This window comes from Bison bison, unplaced genomic scaffold, assembly GCF_000754665.1.
Source record: "Bison bison bison isolate TAMUID 2011002044 unplaced genomic scaffold, Bison_UMD1.0 scf7180017864471, whole genome shotgun sequence".
NCBI lineage: Eukaryota > Metazoa > Chordata > Mammalia > Artiodactyla > Bovidae > Bison > Bison bison.
Genome location: NW_011495032.1, coordinates 19,002,771 through 19,030,268, shown reverse-complemented (window position 1 = coordinate 19,030,268; position 27,498 = coordinate 19,002,771). Strand labels below are relative to the sequence as shown.

General features: G+C 39.1%; 1 protein-coding gene across 5 annotated transcripts in view; it reads left to right on the top strand.

Moving 5' to 3' along the window:
• Positions 1-27,498, top strand: part of HECW2 (HECT, C2 and WW domain containing E3 ubiquitin protein ligase 2) — a 435,976-nt gene that overhangs the window by 328,875 nt on the left and 79,603 nt on the right. For all 5 annotated transcript variants that reach the window (XM_010860869.1, XM_010860871.1, XM_010860870.1 and 2 more), the window contains 2 exons: positions 7,720-7,905; positions 23,663-23,797. In XM_010860869.1, the coding sequence (XP_010859171.1) occupies positions 7,720-7,905; positions 23,663-23,797 (321 nt within the window). The remainder of the gene's footprint in view (positions 1-7,719; positions 7,906-23,662; positions 23,798-27,498) is intronic.

Sequence of the window (27,498 nt, the reverse complement as noted above, 5' to 3'; positions counted from 1 at the left end):
GACAAGACTGATGCTGGGAGGGATTGGGGGCAGGAGGAGAAGGGGACGACAGAGGATGAGATGGCTGGATGGCATCACTGACTCGATGGACGTGAGTCTGAGTGAACTCCGGGAGTTGGTGATGGACAGGGAGGCCTGGCGTGCTGCGATTCATGGGGTCGCAAAGAGTTGGACACGACTGAGTGACTGATCTGATCTGATCTGATCAGATGGTAGTTCTAGTTTTAGTTTTTTGCGAAACCTTCATGCTCTTTTCCACAGTGGCTGTGCCAGTTTACATTCCCACCAACAGTGGACAACAGTTCCCTTCTTTCCACATCCTCACCAACATTTTTTATTTGTAGATATTTTGATAATAGCCATTCTGACAGGTAGGAGGTAATATCTCATTGTACTTTTGATTTGCATTTCTCTTATGATTAGTGATGTTGAACACTGTTAGCCATCTGTAAGTATTATAAAAATTGTAAGTAAAAATTCTATTTAGGTCATCTGCATGTTTTTAATTGGGCTGTTTGTACTTTTTGATACTGAGTTGTGTGATCTGATTATATAATTTATATTCTAATCAAGGATATTAACCCATTGTCAGTCATATTATTTGTAAATATTTTCTCCCAATTAGTAGGTTTCCTTTGCTATGCAAAAGCTTTTAAGCTCAGTTAAGTCCCATTTGTTTATTTTTGCTTTTGTTTCTTTTGCTTTAGGAGACATCCAAAAAATATATATTTCTATGATTTAGGTCAGAGAGTGTTCTGCGTTTGTTCTCTTCTAGGAGTTTTATGATTTGATGTCTTACATTTAAGTTTTTAATCCATTTTGAGTTTAGTTTTGTATGTGTTATGAGGACCTGTTCTAATCTCATTCATTAACATGTAGGTGTCCAGGTTTCTCAGCACCACTTATTGAAGATACTGTTTTTCCTCCACTGTATACTCTTGCCTCCTTTGTCATAGATTAATTGACTTGAAGTATGTGGGTTTATTTTTGGCTTTCTGTTCTGTTACATTTATCTATGTATCTGTCTTTGTGCCCAGTACCACACTGTTTTTGGAAAAGACTCTGATGCTGGGAGGGATTGGGGGCAGGAGGAGAAGGGGACGACAGAAGATGAGATGGCTGGATGGCATCACTGACTCGATGGACGTGAGTCTGAGTGAACTCCGGGAGTTGGTGATGGACAGGGAGGCCTGGCGTGCTGCGATTCATGGGGTCGCAAAGAGTTGGACATGACTGAGTGACTGAACTGAACTGAACCCCACTGTTTTGATTACTGTAGCTTTGTGTATATTCTGAAGTCAGGGATCATGGTCACTCTAGCTTTGTTATTTTTCTCTCAGATTGATTTGGAAAGTCATGGTCTTTTGTGCTTCAGTACAAATTTTAATATTTTTTTTTCTAGTTCTATGTAAAATGCCATGGGTATTTCATAGGGATTGCATTAAATCTGTAGATTGCCTTGAATAGTATGGACATTTTAACAATATTAATTCTTCGAACCCAAGGATACAGAGGATCTTTCCTTTTCTAAACATTTTCAGTTTCCTTTATCAGTGTTTTATAGTTTTAAGGACATAAGTCTTTCACATCCTTGGTTAAGTGTATTCTAGGTGTTTTATTCTTTTTAAGGCAATTTTAAACAGAATTTTTTTTTGCTTTCTCTGTTAACTCATGATTAGTGAATAATAGAAAAGCAACAGATTTCTGTATTTTAATCTTTATCTTATGACCTTGCTGAATTCATTTATTAGCTCTAATACTTCTTTGGTGGATACCTAATCATCTTTATTGAAAACAACAAAAATTAAGTAGATACATAGTTGCCATAACTCTAAAGGAAAACTTGAGGAACAAAATACTGTTTTTTGTTTGTGTGTGTCTGTGTCTGTGTGTGTGTGTTTTTATTGTTTTTGCATTGTAGTTGCTTTAAGATATATTCTACTGCCCTCTGCTGGTTATGATCAGATTGCTTCCAAAATTGTCTTAAACCATTTCCCCTGGTAACTCAAGATTTAATTCTTAGTGTCATGTCTTTGATATTTGGGATGACTGTGTTTGTCTAATAATTATCAAACATACATACATTTCATTATATGCAACTAAATAATTTTTCCAACATACATGCCAAATGACTATTTTACACTGGAGGGGGTAGCCATTCCCTTCTCCAGGGAATCTTGCCAATCCAGGGATTGAATCCATGTCTCCTGCATTGCAGGCAGATTATTTACCATCTGAGCCACCAGGAAAGCTCTAAATAATTACTACTTTAGCTTTTAATATGTTCTAGAAAAACTTTAATTCTATCATATAAACTCCTTTCTACTTAATGAAAAAAAGTATTGTTCTAAAATACTCATATATTTCTTATAAGTTAGAGACTTTTGCTATTGCAAAATAGATGAGTTGATAATTACAGTTAGTTTTGTCAATAAGTTTAATTTTCCCTCCATTTTACTTCTTAGCCAGATGAGAAAAATATAAAGTCCCTATGATTAAAAATATTGTAAAGATAAACTGCATAAAACAAGACTATTTCCATATACTAGCATATATCTTATGAAAACAATATTATTTGATTTTGTTTATAATAAATTTTGTTTAGTGAATAATGTATACAGATGCTCACATCTACTTCCTTGTGAGCCTTTGTATACATTTACTATGGCAGCAGTGATAATGTTTTCCAAGCATGAGTTCAGAATACCTATTCTTGATGAAGAATTTCTGGAAAATGAAAGATTTTATTTAGCAACAACGTACTAACCTGTGTTATTGGAAATAACAGAGTAAATTAAGACTGGGCCAGGTAATCCTGGAAATATGATCACTGTAACACTTAAAAAACCTGCTCCCAAAAAAGGAGGTTTGATTATTACTTGCATTGATTGTGATTAATTACTTGATAAGTTGGTTGATTGATAAGACATATAATTTTCTTATTCTGTTGCCAAATGGCAATAATTTCCTCTCAGTTCTTCTCGATATTTTTCACTTCTAACTCTTCAAACACTTAACCATACAAAACACATTAAGCTCTAAGGAGTGTAATTTTAATGAAATTCCACAAAGAAATTCAGTTAATACTCAGTTGATCATTCATCTAACCATGCAGTGTTTATTTCTTTACTAGAACGATAAGACAAGAAATGACCAAGAGGATTGGGAAATGGAGTTTTGGATTAGAGAAGGGATAACCAAAATGGACATTTTAAATCATATTGCCAGGCAAGAAAACTTTGCATCCTTTAGGTATCATTTAAAGGGGTTCTGCATACTATTAACAGTTGCCAGATCACCTTAACCGGTGTGAACCCACATGCAGCATCTTCCAAGGTGAGATCACTCTGTGCAAGAAGTTTTATCATGACACTGCTATGAAATAAGTCCACTTTTGTTTCAGGTAGCAGGTCAGATCCCTTTACTGCATATTGTTCTGTAAGACCAAAGCAAAACAGCAACTCAAACGCAAAAAAGGATCCCTTTCCAGTTAGACCCACTAAACCCCAGAAGGGAGAATAAAGATGTTTCTTTTCTTTTCACACACAGGTTTGTCCTGTCAGCTTCCATGAAGACAAGGCTCTTTCTACCTAATCCTACCTGTTTAGTGTTTCTGAGCTTTTTAGTTAGTTAGTGTTAGTCACTCAGTCATGCCCGACTCTTTGCGACCCCATGGACTGCAGCCCACCAGGCTCCTCTGTCCATGAGATTTTTCAGGCAAGGATACTGGAGCGGCTTGCCATTTCCTTCTCCAGGGGATCTTCCCAACTCAGGGATCGAACCCAGGTCTCCTGCACTGCAGGCAGATTCCTTACCTACTGAGCTACAAGGGAAGCCGTTTGAACCCCTCTAATTCTTAGCTCTGCTAGTTTTATCACTGTATTTCAGCATTTTCATTGCAACTGTGACCTCTGTTTTCCAAACTACTTTCTGCCTCCATTGAACACCTGTCTTCCACCTTCCCCTGTAATTTTCCCTCTCCGTTCTTTTCAGTGATTGGGTTGTGCTTGTCTCTGTATCCTCAGTGTTTAGAACAGGGCTTCCCTGGTGGCTTCGATGGTAAAGTGTCTGCCTGCAATGCGGGAGACCTGGGTTCAATCCCAAGGTTGGAAAGATCCCCTGGAGAAGGAAATGGCAACCCACTCCAGTACTTTTGCCTGGAAAATCCCGTGGACGGAGGAGCCTGGTAGGCTGCAGTCCATGGGGTCGCAGAGAGTCGGACACTACTGAGCAACTTCACTTAACTTAGCACATAATTAATAAGAGGTTATGAGACCCTTCTTCCCTTAATAGAAGGTGGAATGCTTGCCCAAGATCTTCAAAGACTGAAAGTAGAAAACAGTTTTACTACTATCATTGATCTGTTAGAACACAGTGGTGGTAGGCATAATCCCTTATATATTCTTGTACTTAGTTCAACTCTATGGTTTTACAGTGATTTTTACCTCTTCAATGTACTTTTATATCCTTTGTTCCACTGGATTTGAATCCCACATGCCTATGAAGAAATCAGGGCAGTTACTATTATCCCATCATTGAGCTGAGCAAATTGAGGCAGAGATTAAATGACTTTCTTTGTCTCTATCCATGAGCTGTGATTAGAAACCTCAGCATAGTTCTGTATAAACTGGAGTATAAATATCTTTTCTGAATAAGTATACTTCTGGTCATATATATGTATATATATATATATAATGTACATTTTAAAACAATACTATATATATTGAATAAACATAAAATATATATTCAAAAATAGAATAGATGGATATGTATATAAGCATATGTATGTGTTCTTGGTCGATCAGTCATGTTCAACTCTTTGTGACCCCATGGACTGCAGCCTGATACGCTCCTTTGTCTATGGGGATTCTCTATGCAAGAATACTGGAGTGGGTTGCCATGCCCTCCTCCAGGGGATCTTCCCAACCCAGGGACTGAACCCAGGTCTCCCGGATTGCAGGCAGATTCTTTACCTACTAAGCCACCAGGGAAGCCTATATATAAATACAGACATGTGTAAATATGTTACACATACACATATATAAACATACATAAGTAAACATATATATGTGAGTAAATATATATGTAATTTCTTTATAAACATGCAGCCAGAGTCTAGAGGGATGTTCCTGTTTGCCTTATATGTTTTATATAGACCTTAATAATCATGTGCATATTATTCAGAGTTGAAAAAGCGGTGATTCTCAAGGTTGTTTGCTAGATACTGATGAGAGGAATCTTTCTTACGGTAGATGCTTTTTGCAAAGATCAGTTGAACTTGGCACTATATTACACGTCTCACTGAGTGGAGAGGGGGAAGATGAAAGGACGTAATTAATTCTAAGACCAGCCTTAAGACTCCTGTGCTGAAAGAGCTGTCCAACCCCAGGGGATTGCTTCCTGCCCGAGGCTGGGATGGGTTCGTTCACCTAATTACTACTACTTGCCGTAATGCAGTTCTACTGCTTTTCTTTAGCAGAGTGAGGAGCCTTTCTGGTGCCCCAGATAAAGAATCAGGATGTGGCCTATTTACTTATTTTAATGGGCCGGGGGAGGGTTAAGGGAGGGTGACAAGAGAATACACCTGTTTAGAAATGATTTATCTGACAGAATTATCCCACACTAATTTGTTCCCAAAGAGACTTATTAGGGAGCATGACTTGAAAGTTCATTACTGTCGCCGTCACAGAGGCTAGTGTTATCTCCGGCCTCTATGCTTGCAATGGCTTGTGTGAAAATAAATCAGCAACATGCAGCCAAATACAGAAAACAGATGCCTTGTTGATTGTGCATAAGACTCCAAAGCAGGGTCAGCCACAGGCTAAACTATTAGTTAGCTAATGTTAGTCTCTGACAGCCTCCAACTTATTTTATTAGTCTCCTTCTCTGCTTTCATGGTATCACTTTCTTATTCTCTCATGCTCTAATTGCCCAGAGCCCCTGCGTGGGCCTGCCTGCTCTGGCAGTGCTCTGTACTCTGAACCTCATAATTTCTCACAGCCGTCAAACCTCCTCTCATTTAGACTATCAGGTTGAAATGTGATCTCAAATACTTGCTACTCAGGTGTACTGAGAAACTAGTACACTAGTATTTGAGTAGAGTTTAATGTGTCTGACCTTCCTGCCTTCCATTTTTATAGGGGAAAAATAATTTCCATACAAAGCAAAAGGTTAGTGATAGCAAATCAATCAGAATAACTGTAGAAAAGTTACTTTGTGTAGTGTGAGTTATACATCAGTCATGGTGACCAACACGTCTCAGTGGCTTAAGCTAACAGAGGGCTGTTTCTCATTCCAAATTGAGTTGTCAGGGTTCTCTGATCCCTGGAGTCCTTCAGAAACCTAGGAACCCAAACTGAGAGCAGCCACCATTTCAGACATGGCCAGTTGCTGTGCTCACCATGCCAAAGGAAAGAAAGCTCTTGAAGGCACTCCCGTCAGCAATGAATTGTCTGACCTAGACGTGACACATTCTGAGAGTCTCTGGAAAGACAGGAACATTGTTGACTGTCCTTGCTTATTCATCTTTTATTCTCAATAACCAGCGCAGTAAATGTTTATTAAGGTGAAGTTATTTCCAGAGATTCTGATTTCTTTCGGGTTTACCTTGGTCTGTCTAAAAGAAAATAAATAACAGAACTCATAAAGTAAAGCCTGTAGGCCTCCACACTCAGTCTGATATCCCTGGGATACTAAAGGTAGGGGGAATCCAAAGCCCTTTAAATCTACCTGAGGAGAATAGCGTTCCGGGAGAGATCCTTCATGGTGGGTCAGTTTCATGAATATCACACTCCTTCAAGGAAATAGCCTATACAGTTACTCCTTTTCTACTGCTTGGCACATGGTACTGTGTTGAATATGTGTTGACTGACTCATAAGGACAGCCCATGGCTTATGGTCTTTTTTTTTTTTTTTTCTGGACTCTTCTTTAAGTATCAGAAGATGACACTGATGACATTTTACAGAACAATCACTTTTTTATGTGTGCTGGTATAATGGGGTTTTATTAAATGTATATTCAATCATGTAAATTTAGCCTACCAGAGTGTGTGTATGAGTATGTGCGTGTGTGTGTGTACAGGAAAAATAGAGAAGAAAAAAAGATAAAAAAATACTAAGATATACAGTCTAGGTAATTCTGCTTGCTATTCTGTTTACTGAGATTATGCTTTTAAGCACAAGATGAAAAACTCTAATCTACTGTGGTCTCAGTTGAATATGATTCTCAGTGGGAACTACTCAGCCTATTGCATGTACTTCTAGTATTCAGATTTATGGCCATTTTTCTATACAACTTGGCTCCTAACTATATGCCACCTGTTTCATTGGCATGCACCCAAAGAGCCAGAGATTTTGTGCTGGAGGAAATGCTGGTTATAATGGGGCTCTCTGTGAGGTGGTATATTTGTTTCCTGAATGGTGTAATTTTGACTGTATGGGGTTTGCCTAAAACCAACTTTAAGGTCTTACATCTCCTGTAGAATGAAACTCCACAGCGTTACTGTTCCTTAGAAAACTAGATTCATTAGTGAAGACTCCTTGACTTTCTGTAGTCTATTTTACTTTAATCAAAATTATTTTGCTTTGTCTCCTGTGTGGGTCTAGAGTTCCACTGAATCTGGTATACCATCTGAAGATTAAATATGTCCATGGGAGTTTATGTGTTGCTTTCGCATGTCACAAAGCAGATTAACGTGGCTTTCCCATCCTTCTCTCCAGAGTGCCTACCGCATGTTTACAAACAACACATGTTTGAAGCACATGATCACCAAAGTCCGGCGGGACACCCACCACTTTGAACGCTACCAGCATAACCGGGACCTCGTGGGATTCCTCAACATGTTTGCAAACAAACAACTGGAGCTGCCAAGGGGCTGGGAAATGAAACACGATCATCAGGGCAAGGTAACTTGTAGGAGTGGCCGTGGGGAAGCCGCCGCATGACTGTGTGATCTTGTGACTTTGGCACTTGGCTCTACCCATCAAGTGAGGGCTGAAAGTCCTTTGTGAGGGGAAAAACTCCATCTCCTGGTTCAAAGGAAACCTGGACAAGCAGGTTGTTTGTTACCATCAGCAGTTGCTACCCTCTTTTGAAGTGGTATATACAGTGTATGGGAGTCAGGGCACTTGCTGGGCAAAACACCCACTTTGCATGGACATTCTTTGAACTGTAATCTCACCATTTTCTACTGATTAGAGAAGAGGTTTCTTAGGCAATGATACTTCCCTCTCCTAGCTGTGTTGTGGATAGTTGAATACAAGTTGTGGCATTGTTTGGAGAAGTTGGCTAGGAGGTTGCTAAGCAACAACACAAGGTGTGTCTTGACACTATCCGGGTTTGGGCCTTAGTCTTGTTGGTTCAAAACCCTGATTTTGTTAGCACGTTAAACAAGATTCAAAGATTGATTAATTTATGATGAGAAATATGTAACTCTCGCACAGTCCAGGTAACCACATCTGCACTTCCTTTTTAGACAAATGAATCAGAAAGCCGGGTTACTATCAGGAGGTTGTCTTATGAGTAAGAAATCAAAGTGAGAAAGTTAGTAATTCTTATTAAGGTGTTTCTCAGCCAAGATTTTGTTTATTTAACTCTTGTTCGGCGTGTACTAGGAGCCATGAACTGTTTAAGTTCTTTATGTTTAAGCTCTCCACAATAACTCTGTAAGACAATACTTTTGTTATTATTGCTATTTACATATGCAGAGTTCAGGTGCAGAATGGTTCAATGACTTGCCCAGGGACTAGAGATGGGCAATGTCTGAGCTGGGCTCTAACCCATGCAGTCTGGTTCAAGGGTCCTTGCTCCTAACCACCATAGTATGCTCTCCAAGTATTGAGAAACCAACCAACACTTTTCCTGTCTGTAAAAATACTTGAAATACGTGACTTGTAAGTGTGGGGAGGATTGACAAAAATTTATAATAACTGTACTTGACTTTTTCATTCAACAAATATTTATTGAACACCTATGCAAAACAGAGCAGCCAACAACTCCATAGAACTGTCTTTCTGATGGAAAGAGATGGCCAATGGACAAGTAAATACCATGCATGCTAAGAGCTGATTAAAGTTTTGATTTAGAGGAAAGCAGGATATGGGGTCTAGGAAAAGGCAGGAGTGGAGAGTTATTTTATAGAGGGTATCTGGGGAAGGACTCACAAATTAAGCTCTGCATGTATGCAGATGTAAATGAAGTGAGAAATAAACCATCCCAGGGAAGAGCATTCAGGTGAGTGGAATGTGGAAAGTACTCAGTGCATTCCATTCTTCCCTAAAGTACCCTCTAGCAAAAATACCACAGAGTATCTTGCTCATCCTGAACTCAGCTTCTAGCAATCTTACCTGAGAACTTAGCAGCAGTCAAAATTGATATTACAAATTGCATGGATAGATTTTAATGCATGGGAGGAACCCTCAGACTTTCATTGAAACTACTGACCTGAGTTTTGTAAAATTTTTACTAAACCTCTAATTCTCAGCCCAGAGAAGATTAGAAGTGGTAAGCATGAAGTTCAGAATAGATGAAAGAGAATGGATTTGTGATTAGGTCCCTAAACCACAGGTGGAATAGTGGTATATCAGAGTTAGGTGGGATGGCAGGGAAGCCTTTCCAGGACATGGGGAGCCTGCAGGGACACTTGGCAGTTCCTGTGCTCTCTCTTTCCCAAGGAGGATGTCACTTTGCTGGTGCCGAGTGTTTGTAAACATTCTACTAAATGGAAATGCGCAGGTAGTCCAAGAAAGGGTGATGGAAAATACTGATGGTATTATGCCTGCATGTAAAAGAGCATTAGCAGACCAAGAATCAGCTCTGTTCTCAACTCTGACAGTTTTTTTTCCTGATGTCATGGGGATCTATACTCATTAGAAGACCACTGCTGCTGCTGCTAAGTCGCTTCAGTCGTGTCCGACTCTGTGTGACCCCATAGACGACAGCCCACCAGGCTCCCCCAACCCTGGGATTCTCCAGGCAAGAACACTGGAATGGGTTGCCATTTCCTTCTCCAATGCGTGAAAGTGAAAAGTGAAAGTGAAGTCGCTCAGTCGTGTCCAACCCTCAGCGACCCCATAGAAAACTACAGGTCCAGGGAAAAACCCAAGCTGAGATAATGCTGCATGTATTTCTGCTCTGTGCAGAGACTTAACATGTTAAGTCATTTTGTATCCTTAGCTGAAGGGAATCGGGAACTTATCATGCAGACCTGGAAGGGAAGGTTCCTCTCTTGCCAGTCATAACTTGCCAGACATGCTTCAAGAGAGAGCCTCTTATTAATAACACCTGAACCTTGAGAAGAGTTTAAGTTGAACTTAGAATACTATTTAAGATGAGTTATGATGTATTCTTAAGAACAAGTTCTGTCTCATAGCTTTTATAAAAGTTTCGATGGTTAAACAGAGGTAAACATTATCTCGACTGTGTGGGTAACATAACCATCTATCCTCTTTCTTGAGGGTTTGGACTCATGTGGGGTTTCAGCCTAAAGTTGTAAGCATTGTTAAGAGCATTGAGTGTGAGTTGGGAGATAGCTGACCTCACAGGTTGCTGGTGACTTTCCTTTTGAATGACGTGTGGCATGAAAGATGTGGAAGGACCCCTGGCCTTGTGGACAGAATGAATTACCAGACAGGCCTGAAAGAGGATCACTTTAGCCTGATTCCTCTGCTTTGTGCATTTAGACTTTAGTAAGATTTTTAGCTAAGCTGGATACCTTAATGAAAGCAGGTATATCTCCCTGTGCTTCCCATCATCCTTTCTTTACAAATGACTGACTTCTCATAAACAAAAATAGCTTGAAAGAACATTTGGGAGAGGCTCTTGCCGTGGCTGTACTTTAAAAATCAATAGCTCCCATCCTTCGCCGTTAACAGGTTTTCTACTAGTCTGAAATTTTAACTGCCCCTTTTTGATGTATTGCTTTACCTCTAGAATGTTTAAAGGGAGTAAACTTTTTTTCCCATTTAATATAGCATCAGAAGCTATTAAATACTATGAGTTTTTTCCCCAGAGGGATGACTAATTTCTAGAATTGACATGAAATAGGATGACCAGATCCTCACCTGCATGAAAAGACGTGGTTCTTATGAGAAATGTTGTCAAATTTAGCTGCTCAGGCCTATGAAATTTGGTTCCATCTTCTTTTCTCAAGTGCAACATCTTCCTTTTGTTTTCATCAGTTTTGCCATTCACCACACTTCCGAATGCCTGCTATACGCAAGCCACTGTGATAACTGTGGTACAAGCTCACAGTGTAGTATTATGTAGTGTGTACTACTAGATATGTGCTAGATGTGGCTATACATTTAGATTAATTCCTTCCATTCTCAAAGCAACCTTGTTCGTAACTGCTATTTTTAATCCATATTTTTTTAGAAGAGGAAATTAAAGCACAGCATGGCTAAGTGAGCTGACCAAGGTCCTGTAATTATGTGTGGTAGAATTGGATTTAACTTAGTCCATCCAGATCCAGAGTCTGTGCTGTCACCCTGCCTCTCACCAGGGAGGAGGTGAATACACATCTTCTAGCTCTTATAGTGAAGGCAGTAAACAGTGCTCTGGGAGCCTGTGGTATGGTCTCCTACCATGGTTGAGAAGGTGGGGGCTTTCATACACACCATCGAAGGGCAGCAGAGTGGGTGGATTGCTCTTGGCTCTCTAGGCATAAGTGAGTCCCCATAGTCCCCCTTGCACTGTTTCATGATGCTTATACCTATGTGTCTCATGGTGTTGCTGTTAACTTGTTTTGTCTTCCCAAGCAGATGATCCCCTCCTTAAGAGTGCTTCTATTTATTTTTTTTAATTACTCCCTCTTCAACCCCAGTGCCATTCATATAGAAGGTTCTCAAAACAGGTTTGATGAATGAATGAAATTTGTCATCTGTAGATTCCTGGTTTTTCAGTGATCTCTGCTTTGGACAAACAAGAAAGCTTCCAGGCTCTCTCCCCATTGCCACTCGCTTCTCCTTCTGTGCACTCACTGGAAGTAGCTCCTAGGATTTGCCTGGTTTGACCTCTCTTATTCCGTGTGCTGTCTTGGATTTTTCACATTACATGTTTGAACAGGGTAGTGATTATGCTTGTACTACAGTTTAGCTGTCTCCAATTTGGAAGAGACTTTTCTTCTAATTACTTAAGGCCAAGGGTTTAAGTTGGCTGAGATTTCACAAAATTCTGGATCTGGTATGCTTTTTGGTGGAGTTCTAGGGTGAAAAATGTCCTTGACTTACATGAAAGAAGAGAAGTAAAATATTCTTTTAACATTGACTATGAATTAAAGAGTAAGAACGGACTATCAGGCCTTCTGGGTAAGATGATAATGATGGTGATGACAGTGATGACACCTACATTTATTGGGCTCAATCCATGTGCCAGGCACTTCACTTGGTATTTGTTCATGGATTATTTTTATTTTGACCTCATGGCAGTTTATGAGGTGGGTATTATCATTATTGTTCACATTTTATTGAAATTTGCATGCGTGCACGCGTCTGCTAAGCCACTTCAGTTGTGTCTGACTCTGTGATCCTACGGACCGTAGCCCACCAGGCACCTCTGTCCATGGGATTTTGCGGGCAAGAATACTGGAATGGGTTGCCATGTCCTCCTCCAAGGTACCTTCCTGACCCAGGGATCGAATCTGCATCTCTTATGTCTCCTGCATCAACAGTCAGGTTCTTCTAATGTGTATATTAGTAAGCAAGTGAGGAATTCAGGATTCTAACTTTAGGAGCATGCCTCTTAACTACTGTACTCTATTGGGAGGGATTGTCTTTGAAAATGAGATATACTTTATCATTCCAGGGAAGAAGAGTTCCAGTCCAGGTGTTGGGATTACTGGTATCCTTCAAGGCTGAGTCATACAAATAGGTTTTGATTAGATTATAGGTATTTTACCGGATGACACCCCACCAGAAACATTCACAACTTCATGCTTAAATACCATAGATCTAGGAGCTAAAAAGGGAAGCCTAGTCTTCCTCTAATTCAACCTAATAGGTGTGGGATTTCTCTTGGTGGAGAGAATGTTTTAAAATTATATTATGGTGATGGTTGCACAATCCTATGTATATACTAAAAACAGTGGATTGTACTGTTCAAATGGGTGAGTTGTATAGTATCTGAGTTATGTCTCAATAAAACTATTTTTAAAAAGCAGTGGGTTAAATTAGAGGAAGACTAAGTTTCCCTTTTCAGCTCCTAGATTTTATAGATCTTTGATTCTTTAGTCTTAAGGATTAGATGATATAGTTCTACTTTTAATTACATTTGGAAAGGTATCTTGTTCACAATTCCACACTGTTTTAATTAGTATTTTGTTTCACTCCTTGATATTCTCAGTTGTTTTTATCCTAGCAATTAATCCAAGTTTTATTTTATGCAGGATAGTCCTCATGAGACTGTGATTAACATCTGTGTATACATATTTGTTGAACCTAAAAGTCTAGGATTTTCAACTAACATACAGGACACATTTTGACTTGTCTTATTTGAAACAAAACATTTAAGCAAAGAAAGTAGGCCAGTATAGAAAGAAAATCTCTTCTTTCTTCTATTGTAATAATTCTTAAACTTTTGTACACTCTCAGGGCTGTGGAAAAAAAGAGTAATTTGGGATCTGGGTTACAGTGTTGATATAAACTTTTTATATTTATGCAAGAAATATGCATCAGTAGTATTAAAATGTGACTTGGTTAAAATGCTTCTGATTCTTGGCTGGGTTTGATCATTAGTATGTGCTCATGGGGATAATATATCTGTAGACGATTATGAGTTTTAATAAGGAAAACCAAATGTTACTTTACATAGTAGTGTTCATTCTTTCTTCCTCACTTTTATTCTTTCCTCCTTTCTTTTTTCTTTTCTTCCTCCCTCTCTTCTTCACTCCTTTATTTTCTTCCTTCCCATTGTTAATTTGAAGAATTTGAAGAAATTATGCTGCAGTGGGTCAGGATTCCTGGATCTATCATTGTCTAGTCTAACTTCTACAAACCTCAGTTTTCTCTAAAGTGAGAGTTAGTAACCTGTCCTGTCCAGCTTCTGGGGCTGTGGTTGGCATCCAGTTAGATAATCATGGGATAACTAATGGAAGAAAAACAATTAGGATTATAATTAACACAATTTACTCAGTAATTGACTTATTACTTATAGTGTAGAAAATAAAAGCAGTACAATGACAAATCTCTAGAGTTTTATTACTTAGTTTGGGGAAAAAAATATGGATTATGCAGACATCTACAGAATAAAATGGCCAACGTGGCACACTAAGTCAGGAATGCTACTCATCTGGTTATTCCTACCCAGCTCACTAAAATCTTGATTTGAATGATTAGGTAGAAGCAAGAATCTATATAGAACAATAACTAAACAATTTCAATTTAGACTTTTATGAAAATGATAAAGATTTGTTATTGATGGTTGAATCCTTACTCTGATGGGAAATACGCAGTGACCTATCAAAGATGCAGTGTAGAATTAGTGTAGTGTCCCATGCCCCCTCTTAGCAGCCTGCTGATCTCCCTTAACCAAGGTGGTCCAACAAAATGGTTTTGTCACAATAGGGGTCACTTTACTGTTCTTGTTCCTTTTGTCCATATTGTTCTTGACCAGTGCAGGGTAGTCTGCCCTCAAGTGTTTGCTTCTGTCTGAAACCTGTACAATGACCCGGAGCATTATCAGTTTCTCTACTATGAGTCCTGTGTTATTGTGGTCTCTCTGCTAGATTTGTCTCTTGCTAGATTACTGGTCTTCTTCTGTGGTGGTTACATACTCTATAAGCTATGATCATGAAGATAGCATTTTAGAAACATCCTTCACAAGAGAAGTAGCTTTCTTCTTAGAACCAGAACTGAAATCAGATCCATGCATTTATTTGCACAGAATCATGCCCTTCCAGTGTAAAACCACTAGGCACCCTCCCCAAGACTGTTCTACTTTAGTGCCTCTGATTTGTATTATGAAAACACAGAATAGGCATCATGCACTAGTACAGATGCAGAATGACATTCCTGGAATGGAATACATGGAGAGGTTTCATAGTGAAGATTGGATTTGAACTGAACCCTAAATGATAAGTAGGATTTTTATAAAATTAGACTGTGGGGGAGAGAAAACAGGGCATGGGAAAGGAAGGAAAACACCTAATGTAAAGAAGTGGAAAAAAGAACACATCCTGAGTGGGTATGTTTTGTTCCTTTGAAGAAGTAATGGGAAAATATTGAGAAACCCTGTATTACATACAAGTGTGCACGCACACACACACACACACAAGAGCTGATGGTATAAGATCCAATACAAAACCCAGCAGGCTCACGACTCAAGACTCAAGAAAACGCCAATGTTCCTACTCAGTCAGGCCAGAGCAGGTCCCTCTTACTCAGACTTTTGACCTTCAATGATTTTATGAGGCCCATCCACATTGGAGGGCTTCCCAGGTAGCTCAAATGGTAAAGAATTTGCCTGCAACGCAGGAGACCTGGGTTTGATCCCTGGGTCGGGAAGATCCCCTGAAGGAGGGCATGGCAACCCACTCCAATATTCTTGCCTGGAGAATCCCATGAACAGAGGAGCCTGGAGGGCTACATTCCATAGGGTCGCAGAGACTAACACTTTCACTTTCACCCACAATGGGGAGGGCCATCTGTTTAACTCAGGCTACTGATTGAAAGATATGTCTTCCAGAAACACCAACAGACACATCCAGAATATTGTTTGGCACTCACTGGCCCAGTTAACACATGAAATTAACCATCACAGATCAGTATCAGTGGAGTGAAATCTGTCGAAGCACTGTTGCAGAGAGTTAAGGAGGACAGAGAGAATGATACAAAAGACATGGATGGTTAGAAAGTTATGACAAAGCTTGATATTTCCTAAGTTTATATAGTGAACTTATTGTTTGGTTTAGTTTTTGGAAAAAGCGTTATTTATTTTTTGTCTCCCCTTTCAGATGGCAAACATGGAATAACCCTTTTTTCCTGCTTTTTGTTTTGAACTGTCAAACAGTAGAGTACTGTGGGGCACTCTCACAGGTGCTTTCCCCAGATTATTCTACTTGAGCCTAAATGGAAATGCTAAGAAACTGTGGACTTTAAAAAAAGTGATATAAATGTTATGGGTTCTTTAAAGAAAAATGTAAAATGGTAACCATCTGCTTATTTAATGTGAAGTGTCCTATCCCAAAGCTTTGTAAAGCCAAGCTTTGTAACTCTAGGACATTGTGACTTTGGATGTCAGATTGGGGAGTTGAGTATCAGCATGGTCTGAATATTCAACTTGGCAAGTAGAATAACCATGACAAGTAGCAGTTTTGGTTAGGATAGATTTTTAGAAGAGAGAAGATATTTGTACCATGAAAGTTACCACAGTCCTAGCCTGCTTGAGGATTCTCATTTTACCATACTCTCTATGTGGCTGGAGAAGTTGCCCAAGTGATGACATAGACTTTGGTTTTAATCCTATATGAAGCTCATGGCCACAGTTTATTAGGTCAGGTTCATCTTAATGAGTATAATGCAACTTAATATTTGGAGGTTTCAAGTGAATCCCCAAAGTCTTTTAGTTCAGTAAGTTCTACACTTAGAAAACTATGTGTTTTTTTTTTCTTTTTTTGTCTATTAGAGCACTGTATTTCTTATTTTTGTGGTGCATCCCTTTAAGTACTTTGAAACAACTAATAACTTTGTGGTGGTGATCTGGTTTCAGTCAATCAGTCAGTTCAGTCACTCAGTCGTGTCCGACTCTTTGCGACCCCATGAATCACAGCACGCCAGGCCTCCCTGTCCATCACCAACTCCCGGCGTTCACCCAAACTCATGTCCATCGAGTCGGTGCTGCCATCCAGCCATCTCATCCTCTGTCATCCCCTTCTCCTCCTGCCCCCAATCCCTCCCAGCATCAGAATCTTTTCCAATGAGTCAACTCTTCACATGAGGTGGCCAAAGTATTGGAGTTTCAGCTTTAGCATCAGTCCTTCCAATGAACACCCAGGACCAATCTCCTTTAGAATGGACTGGTTGGATCTCCTTGCAGTCCAAGGGACTCTCAAGAGTCTTCTCCAGTACCACAGTTCAAAAGCATCAATTCTTCAGTGCTCAGCTTTCTTAACAGTCCAACTCTCACATCCATACATGACCACTGGAAAAACCATAGCCTTGACTAGACGGACCGGTGATCTGGTTTAATCACCTCCAATTACATAGCATTCCAAGTAGAAATGAAATTAACCTTTATATAGCACACTTTTAGAGGATCTCTTGCTTATTTGTAAGGGGTACAAACTTGTTAGACCAAAAAGTAACCCATGCAAATGCACAAAGAGGCTGAAGTGAATAATCTTCTGAGGCTGTATACCTTTCTGAATGAGAGAATAGAGCAGAGTTTGGTTTTGCGAATGTATTTTTGAATAAAATGCTAGTACCATGGAGTCTTGAAGGAATTGCTCAAATATGAAGATGGCCTTTGCCTTTTGCTTTTAAAGAGTTGTCCTCTGACCAGCATTGGATCTTCATAAAAAATGTAGTATACTATCTTCAGATTTCATGGTAATGCCCTTCTGTATTACCTAAAATGTACTGATTTGGATAACTTCATCCTTGGTTTTCTGTAGTGGTAAATGCTTAGCAACCAGCTCCTTAGGGGTGGTGGGGAAGAGGGCTGATCTGTAGCATTTGCCATTTTCCATGGTGTAAATTCTCTCACCATAGCCAATTTCAGGCTGCTAGCATCATCGTCAACCAGCTACCATAATTCCTTGAAATTTCACCATGAGTTCATGGAATCTGGTCCAAGCCATCCCCAGCATGTCAGTGACTTCCCTGTATTATATGTCTCAATACCTAAATACCACCACTCCCAACACATAAAATCTGCCTCCCCCCTGCCCTGCCCTGCCTTGAGCTAACATTTATGTATGAAGTGTGGGGAATGTTTTACTTATCCACATCTACTAACTGATCAGCTGTTTCCAGAACTCTAACCCAGTGCCTTGTGTCTCTGTTTTTCTCTCAACTTTAGCTCTCTGATCATAACAATTTAACAAAATAACTTTCTTTAGCTTTTTTGTGATTGATATAGATGTCATGAGATATTTAGGACCACTCATTCCTTCAAATGAACCAAAAGGTAGAAAATGTTAGCATGATTTTTTTTTTACTTAAACTATATCATTCAGGTCTTTTCATCTATCATTTGGTAACAGAGATCTGTCTGGGATATAATATAGAGAAAATAATAGCATGTTTATTCCTTATAATTGGGGAAATGCTAGAGAGGGGACCAGGAGCTGAGAGGAGATTTATATTTTGGAAGGGAGAGAATGTGTGAGTAAATTAAAATCTTTATAGAAATTAGATTACAATTAACTTTTTTTAGCATTTTAATATTTTATAGAGTTGATAAAGTAGAAGTTAGAACAGATTGAGTATGTAGCATGTCTAATCTTTAAACTGTTGTTCTTTTAGGGAAAGAAAGAAGATCTGATGTCTTTCTGTAGCATAGTTACAAGTGCTTTTTGTTTTATTTTGTTTACATGGTCTTTTAATATGGATTCCTGGTTTGGCAAAATGTTAACTGGAAACAATTTCAAACTTCTGTGACTTAGATTTGTTGAGCCTGAGGTTGGTATTTCTTCACAAATACTGATGGCTTTTTCTTTTCTTAAAATAATAGAAACTTAAAAAAAGAATTGTGTAAAGAGAGAAGTGTATTTTGTTTGGCCTCACTAAAATACCACTTGGCTCCAGCCAGCTCATATTTTCTGACTCTGACCATGCCCTGAAGCAGTGAAAGGGTAGAAGTTTTTAAAATGAGATTTGAATTTGGATATTTGCATTCCTTTCAGTTTTTTATTATATTGTTAGTTCTAGTTGGTCCAGCACAGGGAAGCTTGAGTGAATTTCCTTAATGAAACTTAACAGTAGAGACTCTATGTTTTCAAAATTTGCTTAGCTAGTGGCTAATCTGAAAAAGATTCATTTTTGGATACAACTGCTTTTTCGATGTGGTCTGCATTCTCAACATACTGTTTACTCAGGCAGTATTTATTAATACCTGGTAGAAAATTTCATAAATAAAAGCAGACCACTCAAGAATAATGACATAAAAAGTGACCCAAATTAAATTAAAAAAAGAAAAAGAAAAGTAGCCAGTCAGCTTTGTTACTGACTTGAGCTACTTAGGATATCCTGTGGGAACGTGATCTACTTTTGTGACATAATTGATTTGTGCATCACAAATAGAAATGGCAACCTAAATTTTGGGTGGTATTTGTTTATGCTTTCCTCTTCATGTTAAAGTAGAATACATTTCCCACAACTCAGTTGGGATTTGAGTCATCTCCTTGGAGTGGAGGTAGCAAAGAACTGTCCAGGGTCGCACAGTTAACAGAGAGAGCACAGCGCATGCTCAGAGAAGCTGCTTCCTGGTGCTGCCCTCAGTGCTAGTGCACTAGGCGTGGCTTCCATACAGGTCTTCACAGGGACTTCCCCCCAGGTATCTGGCAGACTTAAAAAGCTCATGCAAACAATACACACATTCCGTCTTCTCTGAATCGGAGCCCCATGTGGAATACAGACTAGCACCTCTCCCCACCCACAGCGCTGTCTCCAGCAGGGGAGCAGTCTGCGGACTGTGCGGAGGAAGTACCGTTTGCTGTCCAACATCAGTAGTGGGCTTGTCAGTGTTGAAAGTGAATGTTATTGTCGGCCTAATTCAATAAATATGTAAAGGTTTTGCTAAACTCAAGTACTATGTGAGGTGTGAGGAAAGTAAGAAGAACATCAAAAGGAAAAATAGGAGGAAGAAAGAATGGGAAAAAAAGAGAAATAAGAAAAGATGAGAGGGGAAGGAGGCACTGCTCACTGGGCTTTGGAGTCAGGAAAATGGATTCAAATCTCAGCTTTATACTTTCCCAGCCCTACGTTTCACTTAAACCTCGAACCATTACCCAACTGTATTGAAGGTGAACAACAATAAGACATCATTATTTATGAAATAATGAAAAATCTTATTTATAATGGTGGTGGCTGGCTTATATGTTCATCTGTGCTGAGACAGTGCATCAGTTAGGATTTGGTTTGGCTACCCTGTGACAGAAACCTGTACAAAGTTTAATATGCAAGATTTTATTCTCTCATATGAAGAAGTTCAGAGGTAGGTAGTCTGTAGGTTTTAGGGTGGTTTCTTAAATTGTAAGAGCCTAGCTCCTTACAGTTTTTTGCTTAGCCACTCAGTCTTACTAAAGCCAGACTCTTCAAGGTTCAGTATGGCTGCTGGAGCTCTGTTTGGTTCACATCTTTGTTTTAGGAAGCTAAATGGATGAAGAACAGAAGGAAGACTTCACCCTGTGAAAATCTCCTTGTAAGGAGGTTGTCCAGAAGTATCACGTGGCACTCTGTTTACATCTCGTTGGCCAGAACGTAATCTAGGCCATACAGAGCTAGAAGGAGCCTGGAAGTACAGTTTTACTGGTTCTCCATTGTTTTGTGCTTGGTGTATAGACTGTAGGGAGAAAAATTATGATCTTTAGAAAAATGTCTGAGAAGTTAAAACTATTATTAGTAATAATAATAGTAATAATAGTAAGTCACATTTAAGGGGTCACAGAGACTATGTTCAAAAATTTCTATGAACCATCTCATTTTACCTTTGTTTGATGTAGGCATTACTGTCCCTATTTAACAGAAAAGAAATTGTGCTTTAAAGAAAAGTAGTTTGCCCAAGGTTATGTCACTAGCAAGTGGTGGAGCTAGGGCTCAGACCCAGGCTTGTCTTTCTGGATCGCAAGCATTTAATCACTACTTTGTCTTCGACTTCTCAAGGTTTAACTTGGTAGTTTATACATGTCCATTTGAGATATTTTGAAACCTTCTATCTTATTTGTGGTTTTGTAGTCTTCAGTTCGGAGAAGGCAATGGCAAGCCACTCCAGTACTCTTGCCTAGAAAAATCCCATGGATGGAGGAGCCTGGTAGGATGCAGTCCATGGGGTCGCTACAAGTCGGACGCGACTGAGCGACTCTACTTTCACTTTTCACTTTCACACAATGGAGAAGGCAATGGCAACCCACTCCAGTGTTCTTGCCTGGAGAATCCCAGGGACGGTAGAGCCTGGTGGGCTGCCGTCTATGGGGTCGCACAGAGTCGGACACGACTGAAGCAACTTAGCAGTAGCAGTAGCAGCAGTCTTCAGTTCTCCACATGTTTTACCCAACACACACACACATACACACACACTTCTCTCATTTGTTTTTCTCAAACTTGTCAGTCTTTCTATGCTTATTTTTTTAAAAAACGTGATTTTTAATACTTGGTTAGTTCATCGTCATTTGTCTTGTATTTTGGTCAAGAGTCTGCTATTCAAGTTTTTGGAAGTTTATTTTCTGAGCACCCTCTTTCTCCCAGACGTAACCCTAAAATCTATCAGAGAGAACAGGGTGAGTAAGGAGTCCCTACCCTGAAGGCATTTACAGTATAATTCTTTAGAGAATGGATTTTAGACAAGCCTCTTAACATCAAATTATACTGTGACACTCCATGTAAATCACAACTGACCTAGATGGACACACCCATTTGTCCTTACAATTACAAGTGCATCATTGTTACCTCTAAACGGCCACCTGCACCTTCAAACATGCCTAAGAAATTAGGTAGAGTAAGTAGGCAATCCTATTTTCATACTCTTTGTATTTTCCCCTTAGCATGGTTCATAGTATTGTTGTAAGTAATAAGAGCTTAATCTTCTTAAAGAGGATGTGAGATTGATATATTATTTTGAAATGTCCACTTATAAAAATAATTGAATTTCTATTTTATGACATTTTAAATAGTGGCAGAAGTAATATCCAGATATTGATTAGAAGCTCAAATCAAACAGGAACTGGTGTCACATTTGAGACCAGAGCCTGTCAATACAAACCTGTGTAGGGTTTACAATTGATGTACTTTTTTTTTAACAGGATCAGAGAAGTAAGACATTCCACCTGGTAGGTTATGAAAAAAGGGAACATTACCCAGGGATATAAGGTTGATGACACCATCTCCTACACGACTTCCATTTAATCTAATCTTTGTACCTAGAAATCAGACATTGAGAAAAGGGCCAACAAGGATTCTGGTTCTGGTTATTTCTCTGCTTTGTTTCTAGTGCACTTTCTACTTAAAGTTATTTTTTAAAGAAGTCATTTTCTGCCTATTTGGGAGCTACTTACAGATTGTTGTGCCCTGTTCCCTGATTCTGTATCTGCAGAAACATTTTGTTTCATAATGGAAAGGTGATTATTTAAATTGGCATAAATATACTATCTGCCCCTGGGATTTATCTAGATATGTTCTTTCCTAGTCTTTAAGGTATAGTACTTTGTTAAAGGAGCTCCATCAGTTTGAGTTGTCAGTTCTATTTTGCTCATTTAGGTTATTTGACACATAGCTTGTGTCCTGACATTTTAATCAGTAGTGAGTTTCCAGGCTTTCCTAATAGTCCTTTTTATCTTTGATGACCTAATTAACTTTACCTGGTCATGGAAAACTTACATTTTTAATTGTCCTTGAGATAATGGGCTTCATTATTGCCTTGAATGAATTTTTCTTTGAAAACTTACTACCATTTGGTTCTTACTGATAATGAAAAATAGCTCTTGTGAAGAGCATTAGAATTAAAAAGAATTTTTAAAGGCCTTTCTACATTGCTTGCAGACTTTACTGCGAAACTGAGGGAAATGGCTTATGCTCATTCATGATTTCATGTCACTAGGGATTCTGCAGTAAATGTGTCAGACATGGTTTCCTCCCTCCTGTCACATTATGGGGGAGAAATATTTGTTATGGATGAGGGAGAGAAGGAGACATGTTTTTATAAGAAATCTGTAGCCCAGAGAACTTAAGTGACTTGCCCAGAGTCATTGAATGTGATAGAATTTAGATGTGTAACTGATGACGAAACTGAAGAGCAAATGAGACTTTAAAGAGTCTTAGAAAGTGACCAAAGGGTTGGAATTTTTTTTTTTTTTTTTTTTGTAGATAACAGGTAGCCAGTAGAGGTTTTGGATTGGAGTGGAGATATAGTCAAAGCTTTTAGAAAAATATATTCTCATAGTGATGTGCCAATTCAGTGAATCAAGGTTGTTAGAGATGTGAAACAACCGAGAAACTATTAATAATTTTACATTTAAGAGAAAGTCCTGAAATAATGGAATGAATGGTAGCCAGGCTGGGATGGGAGAAATAGAGGAGACTTTATATTGGGAAAATGGGGGGAGGACTTGGTAGCTGATTGCATAAAAGGAAAAGAGAAGTCAATGATGTTTGAAAGAAGAACTTGGTAACATTCCATAGCAGTATGCACTTAGCATCAATTAAGAGAAGCCCAAATGTCCAATCAGGTGATTTTTTTCTAAGATCCTAACTTGATGACTGTCTCTTAAGAATATTTCCTAAACACAGGGGCCATGTTCCTTCCTGCTCTCTTCACTCTGAATCCAGTCTAAGCGTTGCTTCCTGTGTTCTGGTCTGTCCCGAGGGAGGAAGGAGTAATTCTCCCGAAGATTTGAAATTACGAGAAAACAGAGCTAAGGTTATTGCTGCAAAGTGGGTCTCTTCCTGAATGTGTGAAACGATAGGACAAGTCTGTGGCATGTATGGACTGTTGACTCAGTGGATTGCTTCCTAGGCATTTTTTGTTGACCACAACTCCCGAACCACCACTTTCATCGATCCCCGACTCCCGCTTCAGAGCAGCAGACCCACGAGCGCACTGGTGCATCGACAACACCTGACCCGGCAGCGCAGCCACAGCGCAGGCGAGGTGAGTCCCAGCTGTAGCAAGTGACCCGTTGGTTGGTAGGAATGCAGGATATGGGATTTATTGAATTCTGCTGGCTCTTTCATATTGCTTTGTTTTTCTAGTTTGAGGCTATCATTTGGAGGCTGAAAAGTACTGGAATGTTGACAGGGCTTCTCTGGAAACAAATAGAACCTAAATTGCAAATTTAAAAGTAAGACATTAGAGGAAAGGTTGAAGAAATTAGATTTTTTTTTTTTTTTAAAGTTCAGTGGGTGATGAGAGAAGATTCATAATGCAATACAGTGTTCAAGAGAGGGTGATGGGGAGCCCTTTGGCATACCTGATAGCAACTTCATAGGAAGAAATGAACATAGCTTTTGCTCCGTCACTCAGTCGTGTCTGACTTTTGCGACTGTAGCCTGCCAGGCTTCTCTGTCCCTGAGATTTTAATTGGGGATTAAAATTGGGTTAAAGGTAGGGACGTTTCTTAAGTGAGGATTGTAGGATTAGATGAAAATCTCTGGCCTAGGCTATGAGGTTGTGATCCTCTCTAATCTTCTTTAAAATTAGGGTATATAAGACAGTTGATTTCTATACATGAAATGCCCAGAGAAAATGGGCAGAATTAAAAGCTCTACTGTACTCTACTTTGCTGGTTTGCAGTGACCCATGGTAACCACATGAGGGCTCTCCAATAACCTAACCAAAAAAGAACAGAAAAAAGGAATACTCTCTTTCTGTTTCCCTTTTTCGGTTGCAGGTTAAATAAATAAAAGAAGAATGTTTTATGTCAAATATTCTCTCCTCAGTACAAGACAAGAGGGCAATAGAGGGTGAGATGGTTAGGTAGCATCACCAACTCAATGAACATGAATTTGAGCAAACTCCAGGAGATAGTGAAGGACAGAAAAGCCTGGTGTGCTATACACAGGACGTGGAGTTGCAAGAGTCAGACACGGCTTAGTGACTGACCAACAGCAACAATAGACTTATGCTTTGAATGTCATATATCATCACTTTATATACACTGTTTCTTTTTTTTTCTTTTGTATTTTATTTATTTATTTTTTAAACTTTACAATATTGTATTAGTTTTGCCAAACATCGAAATGAATCCGCCACATGTATACCTGCGTTCCCCATCCTGAACCCTCCTCCCTCCTCCCTCCCCATACCCTCCCTCTGGGTCGTCCCAGTGCACCAGCCCCAAGCATCCAGTATCGTGCATCGAACCTGGACTGGCGACTCGTTTCATACATGATATTATACATGTTTCAATGCCATAAAAATTCCCTTAGACGAGTAGAATTAAGATTCTTTTCCTGCATTCCTCTTCCAGGTTTTGTCTATGAGCGTATCATCTTTTCAGTATTATATTGTATGTCAAATATTTTTGTAGCTTCTATTATAAGAAAAGATTATGAATGCAATAAATAACTGGATTTGATTTACCAGAATTCCACTCTTGGAATTTCCCCTCATGATTTACATACTGGCTGTAAGGATCACGTGTGTTTGCTGGTTAAAAGTGCAGACATAGACGAGTACACACAAGAAGCTCATATAAAAATGATATATAAATATATTGCAGGATGAGGTATGCACAAAAATATGTATGTTTTATGAGTAGCTAATAAATCTCTACCTGGCTGTCATATAAACCATTAGTGGTAAACTGGACGATGCTAATACATTCACCTAAAAAGCAGTATAGACCTCTTACCTTTGGACTTTGTACATCATATGTAGCATATTAGGGCCGTGCCTGGTTTTATCACACAACCTGTGCCCTTTAGACACTTGCCTTATCTCCACTCCACCATATGATGCTGACTGTTCAGTCTGATCAGAACAACGTGCGAGAGATTAGTAACTTTATTTATACTTTCTTTCAACTCCTCTGCCTCAGAATTCGAATTATTTTCATGGTCTAATAGTAAGGATACTAAGATCCACCTTAAAATTTGAATGACAATTTTTCTTCTTGTGGATGGAAACTGAGCAGTGGCACTAAGATGACCCTATGAAGTCTCAGCATTTAGCCCCAGCATTGTTAAACCTTTGAGGTGAATGTGCCTTCTGGCCCAGCTGTTGGAAGCACGCACATCCTGTAGTAATTGCACATCTATCATGGCTTGCCCACAGACTGATGGTCTGGCTTGAAGAAGCAGGGTGTCAAGAAGAACTTTGACTATTCTAGGAAATGATGACAAAAGGCACCCTACTGACAGAATGGAAAGTATATATTGGTAGATTGAAACGATAAGTTTGGTGAATGACGAACAAGATGTAGTTAATGATCAAAATCTCCCCCAAGAGGAGATTTCATTGGCTTCATGTATATATTGGCTTCATTTCTCAAAGCCAATAACTCAAGAGAAGTGCAGTGGGAAAATTCTAGTTACATTCACAAGTCTTCTCAGCCGTTCTCTTAGACTCATTTAGCAAATATTCCAGGTAGTAGAAATTCGGGTATCTCTTCCATCCAACAAATGAATACTTATTGAACACCAGTAGTGTAGAAACATGGTTAATGTGAGGTATACAAAAAAATGACAGAGAGAATATATAAAACTAACTATAATCCAGATGAATAACAATACAAGTGAAAAGTGCTTTACAGACTGTTAATAATGGCAGCTGCTTTTAAAATGTCCCCCAAGTGCTATGGCAGTCAGAGAAGGTGGCATTTGACATCAGCTTGAAGGGAAGGGAAAGCTTTATCGAGGAGAGGCTGTTTGAACTGCACTTTGAAGAATGAGTGAGAACATTCTGAAGAATAAACAGGCAGTGAAGGACGGGGACAACGTTTTCACTTTAGGGCCTTTAGAAAAACCTCCACCAAACACGTAACTGAAGCAGTGTGATAAAATGATTATGAGGCTTTGAGTGGGTAGTAGTAGAAACTGTATTTTAAAAGTACTGATTTATTAAGTAGTGCTGGGAAAACTGGACAGCTATGTATAAAACAATGAAATTTGAACACTTCCTAAAAACATACACAAAGATAAACTCAAAGAAACTGTTAAACTCTTAGAGGAAAACATTTATAAAACACTCTTTGACATAAATCACAGAAAGATCCTCTATGACCCACCTCCTAGAGTAATGGAAATAAAAACAATAATAAACAAGCAGGGCCTAATTAAACTTAAAAGTTTTTGCACAGCAAAGGAAACTATCAACAAGGTGAAAAGAAAATGCTCACAATGAGAGAAAATAATAGCAAGTGAAAAAACTGACAAAGGATTAATCTCCAAAGTATACAAGCAACTCATTCAACTCAATACCAGAAAAACAAACAGCCCCATCCAAAGGTGGGCAGAAGTCCTAAATAGACATTTCTCCAAAGACATACAGATGGCTAATAAATACATGAACAGATGCTCAGTATCACTCATTATTAGAGAAATGCAAATCAGAACTACAATGAGTATCACCTTACACCAGCCAGAATGACCATCATCAAATAATCTGCAAACAATAAATGCTTTAGAGGGTATAGAGAAGAGGGAATCCTCTTGCACTGTTGGTGGGAATGCAAATTAATACAGCCACTATGGAGAACAGTATAGTTAGTTCAGTCGCTCAGTCATGTCTGACTCTTTGCAACCCCATGGACTGCAGCAGGCCAGGCTTCCCTGTCCATCACCAACTCCCAGAGCTTACTCAAACTCATGTGCATTGAGTCAGTGATGCCATCCAGCTATCTCATCCTCCTG